The 14,530-nt window shown below is 38.2% G+C and overlaps 1 protein-coding gene across 1 annotated transcript; it reads right to left on the bottom strand.

The window, feature by feature from the left end:
- Positions 1-1,030: 1,030 nt before the first annotated feature.
- Positions 1,031-2,785, bottom strand: LOC141632000 (uncharacterized). The gene has a single exon (XM_074444597.1). The coding sequence runs from the start codon at positions 2,783-2,785 to the stop codon at positions 1,031-1,033; it is 1,755 nt and encodes a 584-aa protein (XP_074300698.1).
- Between the last annotated feature and the right edge of the window lie 11,745 nt (positions 2,786-14,530).

The following is a 14,530-nucleotide window of genomic DNA, read 5'->3' as shown; positions in this document are numbered from 1 at the left end:
CTGGTTTAGGCTGTAGAGGTTGATCTTGATGTGGAACCACATCATTATTAAGTGTTGATTCAGATGATAGTGCATTCTCAGGATTCTGAGAATTTGTTGTTGAAGGAATAGGAATAATGACAGTTGAAGAGGCAGGGTTAACCAGATCACAAGTTGTAATCTGTAACTCCTCATATGGCTTGTCCTTTGCAAATGGAAAAACCTGTTCTTTGAATACCACATCCCTACTAATAAACACCTTATGCAATTGTAAGTCATATATCCTGTAACCTTTTTGTTGATGTGGGTAACCAAGGAACACACATTCCCTTGCCCTACTCCCAAACTTATCAGTAAAGGTAGGAGGCATTGTAGCATAGCATAAACAACCAAAAACCCTTAACTACTCATAAGAAGGCTCACATTGAAAGAGTAAAGCAAATGGAGTTTTATTTTGGATAACAGGTGTTGGCATAAGATTTATTAAATAAGTAGCAGTCAACAGGCAGTCACCCCAAAACTTTATAGGTAAATTAGCATGAAATCTAAGTGCCCTTGCAGTCTCTAACAAGTGCCTATGTTTTCTTTCCACCCTACCATTCTGTTGAGGGGTTCCTACTATGCCGGTCTGATGTAATATGCCTTGATCCTTAAACAAAGAACCACAATGCTCTTGCAAAAACTCAGTCCCATTATCAGATCTCAGAAATCTTATTTGGGCTTTAAACTGAGTCTTAACATAAGCTAAAAAATCTTTAATAAGTTTAAAAACTTGATCTTTAGTTTGAAAAAGAATAGTCCAGGTATTCCTAGAATAGTCATCTATGATGGTCAAAAAATATCTGGCACCAGACATTGATGGTGTTTTATAAGGTCCTCAAATGTCCATATGACCTAAATCTAAACATTGAACTGTTCTACTAGTACTAACAGGAAAAGGAAGATTATGATGTTTTGCAAGAATACAAGACTGACAAAGAAAATCTGCTTTCTTTATTATATCTTCATAAGCTGGTACATATTTGAATTTATCCACAGACATATGACCCATTCAGAAATGAAACAAATCAACAGACCTATTTATAGCAGACAAAGAAGATACTTGACCAGTAGTAGGAATATTAAGGAGCTGAAACTTTTTATTTACAAGACTACTAATCTTATTGACTAATGCAGTGGAACTACTACTCAGTGGTTTAGTCAGAAATTTATAAAGATCTCCAATTCTCTTCCCCTTAGCCACAATTTTATCATTTGAAAGGTCCTGAAAAACACATCCAAGTGAAGTAAACAATACAGACAAGTTATTATTATCAAGCAATTTACTAATGGATAATAAATTTTGCCTGAAATCTGGAAGATAGAAAGCATTAGTCAGTTTAATATTATGAGTAAGCTTAACAGTTCCCTTCTTATGAACATACTTAATACTCCCATCAGGGAGTCCTACACTAATAGGCTTGGCAAAAACATGGACATCAGACAAAAGATCAATATTGTAAGTCATATGGTCTGATGCTCCAGAGTCAACAAGCCAGGTACTGGTATAATAAGGTTTACAAACTGTAAAAACATGAGAATAAGGAGAGATCATACCTGCAAAATTGGCACTGGATAAAGCAGGTTGTTGATCAGAAATTTGTTTAAGAGCCTGATCAACAACAGAAGTAACAAGACCATCCAAGACTTCAGAAGTAAGAACAGAAGAAACAGCATTGATTTTGTTGGAGTCATTGTGAGAAATAGTATCTAAGCAAGAATCCTCTAATGGTGACTCTGGCAAAAGATCTGCTGAATTAACTCCTCTAGCTGGGACAGTAGACTTATAGTTGGTGGGAGCTTTATCTTTTCCCTTATTTTTATCACCAGGAAAACCTCTAATCACAAAGCAATTGGCAGGATTGTGCCCAGTTTTGTTGCAATGAGGGCATTTGGTCAAACCAAAACAAGTGGCGCTAGTATGCCCATTCTTATTGCAGTGGTCACAATGCTTAACAGTAGTAGATGCTTCACCAGTCTTTTGGAAACCAATCATCTTCTGATCAGACTGCCTAAAACTGGCGTAGGCATTGGACTCGGTCAGACTAAATACAGTATCAGTGATCTGTTTCTGTCTTTCAATCTTTTGTAACAAGGCTAAAACCTTATTGATTGAAGGCAAAGGCTCAAGAGATAAAATCTGAGTACGAATCCCATCATAGCTGCTATTAAGATTCATGAGAAATTGTATGGTTTTGGCATTGTTTTCCCTTTCAACAATTCTTTTAAGCAAAGTACAGGTACACAAATTCACTTTTCCACAAGTGCAAACAGGTAAAGGATCTAGAGACTCAAGTGTTTCCCATAGATTTTTCATCTTGCTGTAATATTCAACAAGAGATATATTTTCTTGGGATACAGCCACTAAATCTTTAGTTATTTGATAGACTTCCAGAGCATTAAACACACCAAATCTCTCAAGTAAATCATCCCAAAGATTTTTAGAGGAAACAACATACTTGAAGTTATCACGAAGACTCTTGTCTATAGAATTGGAAATCCATCTCATTACCATAAAATCACACCTCTTCCATTGTTTATGACGCTTATCAGTACTAGGGGGCATGGAACAAGAACCATCAATAAAACCATCTTTGTTTTTCGCTGTCAAAGCCATAAGAACTTCCCTTTTCCAGCCCAAAAAGTCATGACCATTAAACAAAGAAGAGGACAAAGTAGCAGAAGTTTGATCATTTGTAGACAAATATAAAGGATCATCATAATAATCGAAATTTGGTGAAGAATCAGATGCAATAGACTCAGGCATGATGAAAAATAAGAGAATTGATAGAAAAAGATCAAAAAAATGAAGCAAAAGATCAATTAATGGAATAGTGCGGAAGCGTAAGAGTAGTACCTCTACTCCTGTTTTATTTATGCAGGAAATAGAAGAATAATACCCAGGAATGGAGTACTGTATACTGATACCATGAAGAAACCAGAGGTTCTACAGTAATGGCGGATACAAGGTGAACAAGTGATGAAGATGAAGACGAAGGATAGAGAAGAATAGAGAAGTAAACTATGTAACAATATTGTATAGCTCTGAATCTTGAAACTTTGTTATTATTAGATTTTTGTAATAATAAAATCTGTTACAATTTGTTGAGGCAATCCTCATATTTACAGTTGATGAACAACCTAACTAACAATGATTTGGTTAGTTATAAGTCGGTTAACTCTAGTTAGTTATAACTAATACCTAACTAACTTTTAACCAACTACATATCACCAATATTATTTCACCTCTTATGGTAGTAATTCGGCTTGAATTCACGCACTTTGGGAAAATAACTTGCAAAAGTTATAACACATACCCAAGGTAGCAAATGCGAGGAAATAGCAAAATAATAATCATCTAAAATGCATAGAAAAGCATGAAAAAATAGAAGAATAATAGGCATGCATCATTTATCTTATATTAAATCTACATTACTTCATATCAACATATACTTTTTAATATTCCGCACTCCTATGAGTTTTGCATCGTAATTGTTTGTCATTCACATATTCGTGTGATACATCGAAGGCCATTGTTGTTTAAAAGCCTTAATTAGCGCATGTCCTATTCCGCTAGTAAGGACATGACAATGGGCTTCTAAGACCCGTCCACCTGATTTCTTCTTGTGCTTAGAGCACCCATATTGAAAAGAATTGATCGTCCTCTTAAATGAGAGAGAGTGCTAAGAAGATGTCCCCATCAATGTGCCAACATACTCCTTGCATCCTCTTTGAAGAGGAAGAAGAAAACATCTTCTATAAATGGAGGATGTCTTTGTCTTGGCCGAAATACCATATAAGAGAGAAAATGAGTAGTGGGGTCTACTTAAAAGAGAGGAAAAGAGATCATCTTTGATGTGGAGAAGAATAGAGGAAGAAGATGAACAAATTGGAAAATGGGTAGAGAAAAGACTTGGGGTCTCCTTTCCTCTCTTTTAAGGATGAACCATGTCGATCGAAATCGCTCATAGGTTGATTGACTGGGATAATAGGTCAGATTAGGTCAACTGACTTCAACTCCTTTAGACGTCTTTCTCTTATTTTCTTTTCGTTCCAAGTTGCGGTGACGATGCCACTAACTCCCGACCTCTTGTAGGCGGTAATGATGCGGTAGTGGGTGTTGGGTTGGAAAAGCCGGTAATATAGGTGGTAGTAGATAGTGGTATAGTTGGCGGAGAATTAGAAATGTGATAAAAAAAATAGGAGAGGGGTAAAATTGTTTAATGCATGTATGATTTAGTAAAAGTCGTGTATGAGTAACACTACTTATAATAGAAAAGAGGTTCATATGAAAGAAATTATATAAAATAGATCCATGTATGATATGGATGCACAAAATTATGCTACGTAATAACTCGCTTAACTATTGAGCGACTTGGGGTTAAGTCGCTAGGTAGCTTAACGACCTTAATTTTTTTTCTATAATTTTACGTCAACTCCGTTTTATTAGTTTTCTTTTCACTTAATGTGTTGATTTTCGCAATACATTTTTTACTCAACGTGCAGTACACATATGACAAAAATACCCCTGAATCTCATTCTCTCCTCTCCTTTCATCTCTTGTACGGTGCAAGATATAACAAAAATAAGAAGAAAAAACAACACGTGGAATTGAAATTACCCACCATTTAACACCCCTCCATCCCACCACCAAACCTCCAACAGAAGTCTATAACCTTTCCCGATGACGACCTATTTGCTAGTGTCTGCAATAACCGTTCCCAACGAACCCACACCCCCCCCCCCACACACACACACACAACCAGATTTGAGCAGAAATTGAAAATCTAAGGTTTGCTTAAAAGAGGAAATTAGTTTAATTAGTTCGATCAATGCTGACGTGCTGTTAAATTTCGTGGAGAGAATTAAGATGTTGGTGGTGTTCGACCTTATAATTGTGTGATTTATGGAATTTGAGGACAACCTTAAATTTTTTTTTTTTTTTCCAAACACCACCATTAAAAAAAAAAAAATTGTTTGTCAAACACAACCGTTAATAAATTTTTTTGTCAAACACGACTTTTTGGCCATATTTTTGACCACTTGCAATGTGGTGACCTTTAGTTGATTTTTGAGATAGGAAACGAGGTCGGTTTGAGGTGTTCTTGGACTCGTTGGAAAGGTGGGAGTAGAGACTTTTCAAGGGTTGTCAACACGGTGGTAAAATGTGGCTTTATGTGGGGTCGATTGGCGCGTAAAAGAAGGCTAGTCAGAGAAAGGGCGGTAAGTCGGGTTTACAACGGGTGGTCAGGGGGTTTTTCATAGATCTTTAATGGGGTTATGATGTATTGTTTGGTGTGAAATTAGGTATTTAGGTTGAGGGAAGTGCAAGGTATGTCGTAGTTGTGTTATTTGCGGTGATCGTTGGTTGCAAGTGGTGGTTCGAGGGGAGTGAATTGACCCACGAAAAATCCTACTTTAACTTACATCAACCCTTTGTGACCAACCTTACTTTACACACTAATCTACCCCACATAAGGCCATCTTTGACCACCGTGTTATCAACCGTTGAAAAACTTGTACTCCCACCTTTCTAACGAGCCTAAGAATACCTCTGTTGGGTTCCTTATGGTTGATGATGACATGCCCATTTGATTTGTGCTGTCTTAGTTTACCTTTTCAGGATTAATGATTATATCAAGCATGGATTAAGAAGTGTTGAAGTTGTTAATCATCCCATTGTATTGAGTCTTAGTGTCATCTAATGTACAAGCGAGAAAGTAGAGTATCTTAGAGTAATAGAAACAGTCAAGTCGACTGTTGCTTTCATTAGTAAACAGCTGCTTGGATTGTTGCCACAATTCGTAACACTTGAAACTTTTTATCTTTCAAAAATCTCTTCACGTGACTCTTATTTTTCAAAGATAAACTTCAGATTTTTATTAGGAGTTGGCCTTCAATAAAGAGTGGTTTGAATTATTATTATTTTTAAAATATTTCTTCTTTATGCAAATTCAACCCTTTGGTTCTTTAAGAAAACAAAAAATGCTTTTTGCCATTTTAGTGTTAACTTGTCATCATTATTATTATTTTTAAAATATTTCTTCTTTATACAAAAAATGCTTTTTGCCATTTTAGTCTTAAAGTTGTTACAGTCGTGGCTACTGTTACTTTATAATACTAAACTCTCTTGCTTAAGAATTGTTGATCTTGTAAAAGTTGTCCATCTCTATTCTTTGCTAAGAATATGTTAGTGGAAACATGATCTTATAACATTCTAAGTGTGTTAGTAGAGTTTAGGATGGAGTAGTCTTTAACTCTTGGCAACCGGAGTAGGTTGCGAGTTAGCTTGTCATAAGAACGGAGTAGTTCTTGTACTAGCTTTACAACCGGAGTAGGTTGGTGTCTTTTATTGTAAGGGTCTTTTAGTTGTCGGAGTAGATCACTAAAAGAAAGCAATAAAAAGGTAGATTGGACGTAGGCACTTGAGTTTCTTGCCGAACCAATTCAAAAACCTCGTGTTCAATTGTTTTACTTTATTTCCGCTGCTCTTTTATTATTGTTTGTCGTGCTTTGCGTAAACCTTGAGTAAGTGATTCATCATCTTTGTCACATTTGGTCTGCAGTCCGTATTCCACAAACTGAGACAAATAGCTACAGTCAGAACGATTGTTACTTTCATACTTCAGCAAACATTCATCGTGTTTAGTCTTTCAATATTATTCAAAGTATCTTCTCATCTCTTTTGTCCTCGTAACTCATTTTAATTCAATTAAGTTGAAGTTATAAATTTTTAAATAGTACCTAATTCACCCCCTCCCCCTCTTAGGTACTTGAATCCATAAACTCAACAATTGGTATCAGAGCCTCGTGCTCTTGATCAAGGCTAATCGCCTTAGAGTTTGATTCGTGGGTAATGGATTCCGAGAAGCACTCCAAGATCCCGGTCTTTACCGGTTCGAATTTTGGATGGTGGAAACTCAAAATGGAACATTACATCAAAAGTATTGATTATCAATGTTGGAACATCATCCAAAATGGACCTCTTGCCATTGAGGAAACCGATATTCTAAACGGTTTCACCAAGACAAAAGAGGAAAGAAATTAAAATGAAAACGACTTCAAGCTTGCCGAAAAGAATTCCAAAGCAATGTCGATTCTTCAACGTTGTGTTGGTGAGGGGGAAGTTAGTCGAATCTCCGGATGTCCTACGGCAAAATCTATTTGGGATTCCCTTGTACTTGCCTATGAAGGGACGTCCCAAGTAAGAAAACACCGTATTGATCTTCTCATGCAACAATATGAGATGTTTAGAATGTCAAAAGACGAGTCCTTAAATAGTTTCTCTTCACTTTTTTCTTGTATTATTAATGAGCTTAAAAGTCTAGGAAGGAATTTCGAGTCCGAGGACATCATTCGAAAAATCCTTCGTAGTCTAACCCCTAAATGGCAACCTAATGTCACCGCCATAGAGGAAGCTAAAGACTTGTCAACCCTATCTCTTCATGAACTAATGGGATCACTAATGGCTCACGAGTTTAACCTCGATAAGCATTCTAGTGAGTCATCAAAGGGAAAGAGTCTCGCCCTCACATCCTCTCCAAGTAATGGAGAAGATGAGGAGGAAGACGAGTTTGCTATGTTCACAAGGAATCTAGCCGGGTTGGTCAATGGACAAGGAAACAAAAGGTTCACTAATAATTACTTAAAAAAACGCTTTCCTAAGAAACGACCTAACTCCACCGTGGGATGCTTTAAATGTGGTGATAAAACTCACCAAATTAAAGAATGTCCCAAGTGGGAAGAAATAAAATCAAAGGAAAGAAGAGAAAAGGTTAAAAAGGACTATAAACATAGAGTGATGAGTGCTATTTGGGGAATGTCCGACTCCGAGGAAGATGAGGAACTCATCGAGGAGGAACTTGAGGCTAAAATGTGTCTTGCAAATCATGGTAAAGAAAAAGTCTCAAAAACCTCAAAACTTGAACACTTAAGATGCCTCATGGCTAACCTTGACGATTCCGACTCCGATTCCGACAACGAGGTAAATCATCTAAAGGCCAAGGCTAGAACTTACTCCAAAGAGAAAGTATGTAAGCTTCTTGACCAACTTTTTGATAAGTGTCGGTTTCAAAATGATAAACTTGAGGTAATGCAAAATGAGATTGAGGAAATTGCTCAAGAGAACTTTAATCTGAAAAATGAACTGGAAGCAACAGAGACAGAATGCTTGTCACCTCTGAGGCATATGATGAAGTTAAAATAGTCAACAAGTTAAACAAACATTTGACTAAAGAACTAGAGCGTCTTAGGTTGACACCCACGGACGTCTCTGACCTTGAAAATGTCAACACTACCTTGGTGATGCAAGTTTCCTCACTAACCAAGGAACGTGATGATCTTTTGAAGGACAAAGATGCTCTTGAGAATGAGATCTATGACCTTGTAGTTGAAGTTGTAGACTTAAGAGAAAAAAGTGTCTAAGATCATTTGCTTCGACAAGGATTTAGACAAGTCTAAAGAAAAGATTGAATGTTTGGAAAATGAAAACACGTGTCTTAAGGGTGAGGTTGTTTGTCTCAAGAATGAAATAGAAGTCCTCCATGATAGGCTTACTTTCTTTCAAAAAGGTATGCCCGAATGTAGCACTTCTAGGTCTTCTCCTCATCATAGATCCGATGAAATCGTTGATCTAAACCAAAGACTTGACGAGATGACATCTAAATATGAAGAGCCCAAAGAAAGAATCATATATCTCGTGTCTAAACTTAATAACCACACCCATGACTTCATTATTGAGAAAAGATTGTCCATAGAAAGTGTTAACAATGATGAACTCAAGAGAGAAAAAGAAAAGAATTTGCATCTCCTCTCACGTGTCAATGACTTGACCAATGAACTTGTTAATGCTAAGAACATCACTGAAAAATGGGAAGGAAGTCAAACCGTGTTAAACTTCCTCACGAATCAAACCGAGAAATGTGATAAAGTTGCTGGTTTGGGCTTCAAATGGAACAGTCAGACTGACTGTTGCATCCAGAAGCCTAAAACCGATTTTAGAGGAAGGAAATACGTGGGTCTTCCCGAATACATCATTTGCAATTATTATGGTGACAAAGGTCATGTTTTCAATGGATGTACAAAACGGTTTGATGACATTGACAAGAATACCAAAACATTAAAGCAAATGAGCATTAAGAAAGACACCACAAGTTATGTTGATCACAAAAAGGGACCCAAATTCATTTGGGTTCCTAAACTCAAAAACTAATTTTGTGTAGGGCTTGGTGAGAGGCGGCCGCAATTGGTACTTGGATAGTGGATGTTCTCGTCACATGACGGGTGATAGAAGCCAATTTCTCTCACTTAAAGCATATGATGGTGGCACGGTAAGGTTTGGTGACAACAAGAAAGGTGAAGTAATTGGCATTGGAAAAGTTGTTAAGTCATCCTTACTTTGTGTCGACAATGTGCGGCTTGTCAAAGGTTTGAAACATAATCTCCTTAGCATCTCTCAATTTTGTGATAAGGGTAATTTTGTAGAATTTAGTGCTAATATGTGTCGAATATTTGATGCCACTACTAATGAACTAATACTCGAAGGAAGACGTGTCAAAGATGTTTGCTTAACTAATTTGAACTCTCTATCCGGTCACACCATGTCTTGCATGAGTCTAATGAACAATGATCCTTGGTTATGGCATAAAAGGTTTGGTCATGTTAGTACAAAAACTCTTAATATCCTTAAAAGACTTGACCTAGTTGAAGGCATTCCTAATATAAAGTTTGATTTTGATAAAGTTTGTGATGAATGTGCTAGAGGCAAACATGTTAGAAGCTCCTTTAAATCCAAAAGAATTATGAGTACATCTCAACCTTTGCAACTTTTACATATCGACTTGTGTGGACCAATGAGAACTAGAAGTAGAGGTGGTGGTCGTTATGTGTGTGTCATTGTTGATGATTACTCTAGGTTCGTTTGGGCACTCTTCCTAAGCTCTAAGATGAGACATTTGATGAGTTTCTAATTTGGTTAAGAAAGATTCAAAATAAACTTGGTTTAAAACTTGTTTCAATGAGAACCGATCACGGAACCGAATTCGAAAACTCATCATTTGGTGCTTATTGTGATGACAATGGTGTAGACCATAACTTCTCGGCTCCTAGAACACCACAACAAAATGGTGTGGTTGAAAGGATGAATAGAACTCTTGAAGGAATGGCTAGAACAATGTTATTATCTAGTAAGTTGCCTAAGAACTTTTGGGCCGAAGCGGTAAATACCGCTTGCTATATTCATAATCGTGTCATGATAAGGAGTATATTGAATAAAACTCCCTATGAGTCGCTACGTGGAAGAAAACCCAACATTTCATACTTTAGATGTTTTGAAAGCAAATGTTTTGTTCATAACAATGGTAAAAACAACTTGGGTAAGTTCGATCCACGTAGTGATGAAGGAGTATTTATTGGGTACTCCGATCATAGCAAGGCCTATAAAGTTTACAATAAACGAACCTTGTTAATTGAAGAAAGCATCCATGTCATTTTTGATGAATCTAGTGTGCTTGGATAGGTACAAAACATGGATGATGATGATGATGAGGATGAGGATGATGAGTTTGAGATTGGTGTTGTTCGAAAGGACTTCGTGTTCGAGGATGAAGAAACTCCCAACGCTGAATTGCAACAGACACAGGGACTGTCACCTTCAAAGGAGATCAGCAACTCAGGGGGAACACGTAGCACCTCTGCTACTGTTTCTTCTCTGGAAGCAACAGACCCAACGACTGTTGCCTCCACCTCCAGAACTGAAGCAATCCAAAACAGTGAGGATGAAGATCCTTCCAGGCCAAAAGAAACAGTCACTGTGACTGATGCTGTTGAGGGGGAACAAGAAACCATTGTTCCAAAGAAGTGGAAACATCAAAGCTCTCATCCACTCACTAATCTCACAAGTGATCTCAACTCGGGAATTCGAACAAGATCATCCCTCAACAATCTCGCTCATCTCAATGAGTATTGTGCCCACAATGCCTTCCTATCTCAAATTGAACCTTCAAATGTAACAGTCGCCTTGACTGATGCAGACTGGTTGCTTGCTATGCAAGAAGAGCTCAATCAATTCAAAAGAAACGAGGTATGGCACTTAGTCCCTAGACCGCCTAATCGTACCGTCATTGGTACTAGGTGGGTCTTTCGCAACAAGCTTGATGACTCGGGAGAAATTGTAAGGAACAAGGCTAGACTAGTGGTGCAAGGTTATAACCAACAAGAGGGTATTGATTACGATGAAACCTATGCACCGGTAGCTAGACTTGAGGCCATATGATTGCTTATAGCTTTTGCGGCTCACAAAGGCATTAAACTCTTTCAAATGGATGTCAAAACCGCTTTCTTAAATGGATATTTGGAAGAAGATGTCTTTGTAGAGCAGACACTGGGTTTTGAGAACAATGACTTGCCTAACCATGTTTTCAAACTAGACAAAGCTCTTTACGGTTTAAAACAAGCACCAAGGTGTTGGTATGATAGATTGTCTAAATTTCTTATTGAAAATGGTTTTAAAAGAGGCTCCGTTGACAAAACATTGTTCTTAAAGTCACGATCAGATTTAACATTTCTTTTGTACAAGTATATGTTGATGACATTATATTTGGTGCAACAAATGAACTCCTTTACTTATATTTTTCGGAACTAATGAAATCGGAGTTTGAAATGAGCATGATGGGTGAGCTAGGATTTTTTCTTGGGCTCCAAATTAAGCAATCAAAGGATGGAATCATGATCCATCAATAAAAGTATATTAAGGAAATGCTTAAGAAATTTGGGATGACTAATGGTAAGCCTCATGATACACCTATGGTAGCCGGGTCCAAATTGGACAAAGATGAACTCGGTAAGAATGTTAGTGATAAGGTGTATAGAGGTATGATAGGCTCACTTCTCTACTTGACCGCAAGCCGTCCCGACATTCTCTTTAGTGTTTGTTTATGTTCTAGGTTCCAAACAAATCCGAAAGAATCACATTTCAAAGCTGTTAAACGAATTCTTCGGTATTTGATTGGAACACAAAATCTTTACTTATGGTACCCCTTACATTGTCCTTTTGATCTCATAGGATTTTCGGATGCGGACTATGTGGGGTGCACGGTGGATAGAAAGAGTACCTCCGGAATTGCAACGTTCTTGGGTCCTTGCTTGACTTCTTGGGGCTCAAAGAAACAAAACATGGTAGCTCTTTCTACGGCCGAAAGTGAGTACGTTAGTGCGGCACATTGTTGTTCTCAACTCCTTTGGGTAAAACAACAACTCTTGGATTTTGGTATTATTTTTAACTCCATTCCCTTAATGTGTGATAATACGAGTGCAATAAATATTTCCAAAAATCCTATTCAACACTCTAAAACCAAACATATTGATATTCGTCACCACTTCATTCGTGATCATGTGGAAAAAGGACATATTAAACTTATCTTTTGCAAAACCGAAAATCAAATTGCCGATATTTTCACTAAGCCACTTGCAAGAGAACATTTTGAGAAATTTAGACTAGAAATCGGGTTAATTAATTGCTTGTGAGTTTTAGTGTGAGTTTTACAAATTTCCTTAATTGATTAAATTAAAATTGGATATATGTTATTAAGTATTCTAAGTGCATTGACATCATGTTTAGACCAAAAATTGACACCGTATTCGTGAGTCGGTAATCACTCAACCTCATATCTAAATTTGCGTTTATTGTATGCTACCTTGCGTTTTTATTTCGAGTGATTAAATGTGTTTAGTTGGGCCAACTACCTCACCTCCCACATTTATTATTTGGGCCATTTTCTTCGAACAACCCACCTAACTCCCCCCGTCCACTTATCTTTTCATCTCCCAAATCCACAAACTCCCTCAAATCTCACCTACCTCTTAACCCACCATGGTCAAGACCTCTTTCAATACCCATATACCCGTCAAACCAGTAAACATGACATCCCCACCTGTCACATCTAACCCACCGACAACAACAACTCAAACCATGCCCTCACAAAAAATCTCCCACGCCTTTCCTCCACAAACCTCAACCTCGAATCCATCTCCATCACCTCAACCAAACCCAGTACAGCATAACCCTCTTCCAAATCCTCCTTCCACTGCTCCGCCACCATCCGACGACATCCCCATCTCAGCTATGGTTGGGCGTCGTACTCGAGGCGGTCGAAAGAAAGGTACCTCTGTCGCTGGCTCCTCATCCGAGACTGTCACTGAACCGGTCATGGTAAATGTCGAGGATATTGAAGAAACTGTGTTTGATTTGAATGAAAATCCAACCAAGTCCGCCGAGTCTAACCCGATTCCGGCGAAGAAAAACAACAAAAGGAAAGAAAAAGCCTCTTCGTCCAAATTACCCCCCATTTCTGAAAATATCGAGCAAAGCAACATTGAAAACCCTACTGTTGATCCTCCTGCTGAAACACCCAGTGAACCACCCTTGAAAAATCGAAACCCTTAAAGAAGAAACTTGTGTACCTTTCTCCCTCAGATCCAGTTTCCCTAACCTCTAAATGGGATTTGGCTCTTGTTTGGGATCACCTCGAAAGCATCGATCTCCCTATCTCCATCTACAAAAATTGTGAGAGGCTGATGAATCCCAAGGCCATCCATTCTCCTCGGGTTTACAACCAAACTTGGTTCGAGCCTCCCGCCTTTCACACTGTCCGTGACATGATATTGGCTCAAGGTTGGGAAATATTACTGGAAATGCGTGAACCGGTCTTTGTGGGTGAGGTGATTCAATTCTTTGCAACCGTTCGTATTGACAAATCGGGTGAATTTCTCACGGCTAAGGTGAATGGTAAGCCTCTAAAACTTTCTCAATTTGATTTTGCTACTGCCCTTGATATCCCAACCGGAGGTTATGACAAACTCCCCTCCGAAACATGGGTTGATTTACCTTATGCCTCACCCCTTAATGTTGCTCAAGTTGTGTGTCCCAAAGCCGTCACTTGTGGTCCAGTGAGTAATACACAAATACCCCCTCCTCCTCGAATCATTTTTAATATGTTGTGTCGATCAATTTATCCCTTGGGTGATCGGGGAAAACTCACCATAGCCCAACAATACCTAATTTACCATATTGCAACTCACAAAAAGGTGAACGTGATTGGGTTAATGTTTAAGCGCTTTCACCTTATTTCGACCAAACTTCGTAGACCCTCTTCTAGCATGCTTCACTTGCCCTATGGAATGTGGTTGTCGGTTGTGCTCAAGGCACATGGGGTACTAGTGAGTACTAGCTTGGGGTCATTAGACATGTGTGACATTATGAGTGATGGTCAAATGGGGAAAATGCTTATCAAAGTTGAAAATGATGAATTAATCTCGGTGAAAATTAAGAAGGATCCGGAGGGTGGGTCATCTAGTCAAGTGAACACGGGTAGTATGCGGGAAGTTCTTCAAGCCGTGGCTGAGTTAAGTGCTTGGATTAAGCAAGATTCTCATAAAAAAGATTTAGCTATCTCGGCCCTTGCTTCCACAGTGGACCTCATCCGTGGTGAGGTGGATATCATCTCCACCCTCGTGT

Source organism: Silene latifolia, chromosome Y (assembly GCF_048544455.1).
Source record: "Silene latifolia isolate original U9 population chromosome Y, ASM4854445v1, whole genome shotgun sequence".
Taxonomy (NCBI): domain Eukaryota; kingdom Viridiplantae; phylum Streptophyta; class Magnoliopsida; order Caryophyllales; family Caryophyllaceae; genus Silene; species Silene latifolia.
Note: the sequence above shows the minus strand (reverse complement) of the source record. Positions and strands in the feature narration are given on the sequence as shown.

Excerpts from the sequence above, each read along its gene's own strand:
- LOC141632000 (XM_074444597.1), bottom strand. The coding sequence starts at position 2,785 with ATGCCTGAGTCTATTGCATCTGATTCTTCACCAAATTTCGATTATTAT.